The 6000-nt window shown below is 41.5% G+C and overlaps 1 protein-coding gene across 1 annotated transcript in view; it reads left to right on the top strand.

Moving 5' to 3' along the window:
- Positions 1-776: 776 nt before the first annotated feature.
- Positions 777-6000, top strand: part of LOC100542090 (myosin heavy chain, skeletal muscle, adult-like) — a 39952-nt gene continuing 34728 nt past the window's right edge. Inside the window, exons 1-5 of the mRNA XM_031556286.2 lie at positions 777-980; positions 1089-1232; positions 1330-1486; positions 2030-2057; positions 2379-2490. Of these exons, the coding sequence (XP_031412146.2) occupies positions 777-980; positions 1089-1232; positions 1330-1486; positions 2030-2057; positions 2379-2490 (645 nt within the window). The remainder of the gene's footprint in view (positions 981-1088; positions 1233-1329; positions 1487-2029; positions 2058-2378; positions 2491-6000) is intronic.

Here is a 6000-nt window from a genome sequence, read left to right as displayed (position 1 = left end):
CTGTCTGATAGGTATGACTGTTTACATAAAAAGAGTAGCCTTCACATATGAAGGTTATGAATATGAAACATTCCTGTTTAAGTGTTTTAGGGAAAGTTAGTGGTTGAGTGACTGGGAGAAATATTTCTAGTACAAATATTTCTACTAGAATAATCCCTAACATAATATTATTGTTACAATCAAGTCATCTTTTAATGACTCATAAGTGATGTCACCCTGCATAATATAGTACTTTGAAAATATTTGAAATCTAATATCAAGTACTTATCTAGCTAAATAACACTATGCTTTGAATGTTATCCTTTACTATATTATATGCTTTTATTTCTTAATTTTGTCACTAGTATTTAAAGATGTTTTATGTTTAGTTGATAAGATAAGCAGATTTGGCTCTAGTTGAATGATGACTGCCATTCACAGTTTGTTCCAGTACTTGGTACATAAAGAAACTAGTTGAACCCTTCCCGCTTAGTATTAAAACAGAAAACAGAATGGCACAAAAAACACCTCCACTTTGAAATCAGGTATGAAAGCAAGTCTTCCTAACTTACAAATTTTTTTTTTGTATACAAGGAACTCTATTAAGATTTGTTCAGTGTTCAGTGGATACTTAAAATTATGGCTGTGCTTAGGTTCCTGAGGCTCTCCTTTTCCTTTTAGTCATTGAACACAATTACTTTCTGGATAAATTTAAGTTATATATATATTTAATTATGAAAAACTAAATGCACAGGATATCTAAAACTTTTCTGAATTCCTTCAGGAGAACTCCAGCCATGTCTTCAGATGCAGAGATGGCAATCTTTGGAGAAGCTGCTCCCTATTTAAGGAAGTCTGAGAAAGAACGAATTGAAGCTCAGAATCGCCCATTTGATGCTAAGGCAGCCTGTTTTGTAGTGGATCAAAAGCAAATGTATGTGAAAGGTACCATACAAAGTAGAGAAGGTGGTAAAGTCACAGTTAAAACATACGATGATACAGTAAGTGTTATTAACCATCGTATTGTTACTCATCATACATCACCTATCCAGTTCAGAAAGTTCTCTACCAGAATTTCTTCTCCTTTTGTTTCTTTTCATTTTCGACAGACTGTGACAGTCAAGGATGATGAAGTATTTCCAATGAACCCTCCCAAGTACGATAAAATTGAGGACATGGCCATGATGACCCACCTCCATGAACCCGCTGTGCTGTACAACCTCAAAGAGCGTTACGCAGCCTGGATGATCTACGTAAGTACCAGCAGTTCTCTTCCTTGGGTAGCGTAGCTGGGGAGGACTGCTGTGCCCGGCTGAGTGGAAGCCAACGTGCCGTGTCCCTTCCTCACAGACCTACTCGGGCCTCTTCTGTGTCACTGTCAACCCCTACAAGTGGCTGCCGGTGTACAACCCGGAGGTGGTGTCTGGCTACCGAGGCAAAAAGCGCCAGGAGGCCCCTCCACACATCTTCTCCATCTCTGACAACGCCTATCAGTTCATGCTGACTGGTGAGTCATTTAACAAGAATGCAGGACTGACTTATTGGTCACAGAACACTTAGCAGTTCAGGCATTTTTTGTGCTCTTCTATTCAGGGCCTGAGGGAAACAGCTCCCATAGTCCTGTGGCTGAACTCCATTAAGATGCCACAGGTTGTCCAACCTTAATCATGCACTGTTAGATAATGAAGAAAAGGCTGTAGCTAGCCATTTGGCTTTGTGCACATTGAATCAGGAAACAATTTGAAGAAACACGGTGGAATGGTCACAGAAGATAATCTAATTTCAATTAAACAATACTCAAGGTCTGGACATGCATGTGAAAGGAAATAGTAAGTGGGAAAGCATTATAAGCAACCACTGCTTAATTTTGGACAGCTTCATTTGGCTGTACCTATAAAAATGCACAAGCAGATTAATGCAGAATTTACTGATTACAAAGTGATAAATACAGTTTTGATATTGATAACTTTTGAAGTCTCTTAGCTATTTCTGAGGAATAAAAGCCCTCCACTACTCATTTGAAGAGCTCTTTCTGTGGCTTTGTTTTCAGATCGTGACAATCAGTCTATCCTTATCACGTGAGTATATTTTGATATGCGTGACAAAGCCGACCACATAATCACAGAATCATAAAATGGCTTGGATTGGAAGGGAACCTCAAAGACCATCAAGTTCTAACCCCCTGCTGTGGGCTAGCTGCCCCCTACCAGATCAGGCTGCCCAGTGTCCCACACAAACTGGCCCTGGGCATCTCCAGGGATGGGGCACCCACAGTTCTTTGGGCAGTTACTGTCAGAGCCTCACCACCCTTTGAGTAAAAAAATTTCCTTCTAATATCTATTCTGATAAAGAAGTAAAAAAGGTTCCTGTTTCCTATAACAGTTTTTTCATTCCAGCAGTGGAGAATCTGGTGCAGGGAAGACTGTGAACACAAAGCGTGTCATCCAGTATTTTGCAACAATTGCAGTTACTGGTGAGAAGAAGAAAGACCAACAGCCTAGTAAAATGCAGGTATGTGACTGATACCTCTTCTAATGTTTGATTGAGAATGTGCTCATAGAGCAGAAGCTATCAATGCAGATTTCTACATTGCCAGACTATTGAAATAAAGTGTAGTGTGACTGGGCAGGATACACTGTTCAAGCACACCTATGCTTGGTTACCCCTGCTACCCAGCTTCCATCCCCCTTAACACTAGTAAAACTCTACCTCAAGAAACAGAATCATAGAATCATAGAATGGATTGGGTTGGAGGTGACCCTAAAGATCACTTAGTTTCAACTATTCTGTCATGGGCAAGAACACCTGCACTAGACCCAGGTATTCAAAGCCCTATCCAATCTGGCCTTGAACACTTCCACAGATGGGACATCCACATCTTCTCTAGGCAGCCTGTGCCAATGCCTCAAAATTCTCATAATGAAGAATCTTTTCCTACCATAAATCTACCCCTTTATGTTTAAAAACATCATCCCTTCTCCCATCACAACACTCCATGATGAAGATTCCCTTTCCATTTTTCCTGTACCTCTTCCTTCAATTGCTAGAGGGCCCCTAAAAGATCTCCCTAGAGCCTTCTCTTCTCCAGGCTAAATAACCCCAACTCTTTCAGACTGACTTTTTAAAAGAGGTGCTCCAGCCTTTCTGATCCTTTACCAGTCTTGCTGTGATATGCCCATGTCCTTCTAATGCTTGTAGCCTCAGAAATAAATGTAGTACAGTAGGTGGGGTCTCATGAGAGCAGAGAAGATCAGCTCCCTCAAGCTGCTGGCTACACTTCTTTTGATGCTGCCCAGGATTTGGTTGGCTTTCTGAGCTACAAGTGCACTTGCTGATCCATATTCTCTTAAAAAAAAAAAAAAAAAAAAAAAAGTACTCCTAGGTCATCCTCTGTAGGGTTGTTATCAATGCATTCATCACCCAGCCTGCATCCATGTTTGGGATTGCCCCAAGTGGAGGTACACGACCTTGTACTTGGCCTTGTTGAACTCTGAGGTTCACATAAGCCCACTTCTCAAGTTTGTCAAGGTCCTTCTGGTAGCATTCCTTCCCTCCACCATCTTGACCACAACATTTAGCTTGGTGTCATCCATAAGCCTGTTGAGGATGTACTCAATCCAATTATTCATGTCATCAAAGATGTCAAATAATTCTGGTCACAATACCAGCTCCTGAGGAACACTACTTGTTCTTGGTCTCCACCAGGACATCAAGCCATTGACTGCAATACTTTGAATGAGACTATACAGGCAATTCCTTATCTACCAATTGATCTATCTGTCGAATTCATGCATCTCAAATTTAGAGACAAGGATGTCATGCGGGACAGTGTTAAATGCTTCGCATAATTCCAGGCAGATGACAACAGTTACTCTTCCCTTATCCATCAATGCTGTAATAACCTCATCATTACAGGCCAACAAATTTGTCAGGCATGATTTGTCCTTAGTGAGGATGGCTCTGCTCCCCAGTCACCTCTTTGTTTTCAGCGTGCCTCAGCAGATTACAGGTGGATCTACTTCCTGATCTTGCCAGGCACAGAGGTGACAGTGATTGGCCTAAAGTTCCCCAGAACTCCTTTCTTTTTCTTTTTGAAATGGAGCTTACCCTTTTTCAGTCAGCAGGAACTTCACTGGAACTGCCACAACTTCTAACATATGATAGATTGCAGCATAACAATTTCTTCTGCCAGTTCCCTCCAGGCCCTCAAATGCACCTCACCAGGTCTCATGGACCTGTGCACATTTCAGGTTCCTTGCATGGTCTCTCTTTTGATCTTCTCCTACAGTGGGCAGTTCTTCATTCTCTTGTCTCTGCTTTTGGATTCTATGAGTAGTGTCATGTGGTTAGAGGACTTGCTGGTGAAGACTGAGGCAAAAATGTCACTGAGTACCTCAGCATTTTCCACACAGTCATTCATGCACCCCAGCCCTCCCAGCGGGATGTGGGAGAGAATCAAGAAAAAATAAACAAAAACAAAGAAGAACTCATGGGTTGACATTAAAAAATATTTACTAAGTCAGAAAAGGAAAGAGGAAAAGAGGATAATAGTTACCATAATAATATATACAAAACAAGTGATGCACAAGCAATTGCTCACCACCCTCTGACCAATGCCCAAGCAGCAGCAGGTGACCTGCAAACTCCCCATCGTTTTCAAGCTTTTTCTACATGCTGTCATATGGTCTGGGATAAACCTTTGCCCAGATCAGCTGAGTTGTCCTGGTTCTGCCCTCTCCTACCTCCTTGTGCCCTGCAGCAACCCACTGGCAGGACAGTGCAAGCAGCTGAGATACAGAAGTATCTTTGGCTCAGTGCAGCACTGCTCAGCAAAAACTAAAACATCAACAATGTTTTTCTCCTAAAGCCAAAGCACAGCATCTTACCAGACATGATGAACATAAAAACAGTTCTATTTCAGCTGAAACCAGAACAACATCCTATGTAACCAGATCTCCCATTTCCTTGTGGGGAGGGGCCCACATTTTCTGTAGTCTTGCTTTTATCATTTACATAATTTTAGAAGCCATTCTTGTTGTCCCTAACATTCTTTGCTAGATTCAATTCTATTAGAGCTTTAGCTTTACTGACCTGATCTCTGCCTGCTCAACAACGTCTCTGTATTACTCCTAGGCTATCTGTCCTTGCTTCCATTCACTGGAAGCTTTCTTTCTGTGTCTGACTTTGTCCAGGAACTCCTTGTTCATCCCTACAGGCCTCTCAGCATTTTTTCTGGCTTCCTCTTTTTGGGATGCATCACTCTCGGGCTTAGTGTAAGTGATCATTGAATATTATCCAGCTTTCTTTGCCTCATCTTCCCTCCAGAGTTGTATCATACAGCATTCTACCTCACAGATCCCTGAAGAGAACACTTCCATAAAGTAGGAAATAACTAAATGTAATTTCCTACCTAATCCTTATTTACACAGGGAAAGCTTCAACCATAGGCAGGAAGATAATAGTCACAAGTCTTCTCTGTGTACTGTATGCTGTGAGATTGGCCATCTCCACACACCAGGGGGCTTTCAAGAGCCCTCAAATAAAAGTAGGATATGTTAGGATTTCTTGCTCAGTATCTCCCCTTATGTGATGGAATTAATAGTCAGCTCTACATATAAGGTATCATTCCCATGCACATTTGCTGCATTATCTGCAACAAAATATATTGCATTTGATTTTTCTCTCTCTACATTAAGTTTAAAACAGATTAATTAAGTAAACTGTCCTCATTTCTTTCCCAACATGTTTACACTGAAATAGTTGGCTTCCACTGGCATGAAACTGTGTTTCATTCCCAACAGGGGAAGTACAGTAACTGTGGACTCCAGAGAGGTCACACTGAAGTTAGAGTAAGTTCAGGTGCATCACACAGTAATTTCTTCAGGCTCGTTCTTCTGTCTGTGATCTGTGTAACAGCCCTGAGAGGCAGCGTAAGAAAAGGGTCAGATTTGGGATAGCTGGGACCACTTGCCTGACATTAATCCCAGAGAGGAACCTTCCAGGGAAGAAAACACATGCCCC

Source organism: Meleagris gallopavo, chromosome 20 (assembly GCF_905368555.1).
Source record: "Meleagris gallopavo chromosome 20, MGAL_WU_HG_1.1, whole genome shotgun sequence".
NCBI lineage: Eukaryota > Metazoa > Chordata > Aves > Galliformes > Phasianidae > Meleagris > Meleagris gallopavo.
The sequence above is the reverse complement of the archived record's forward strand: the minus strand, read 5'-3'. Positions and strand labels throughout refer to the sequence as shown.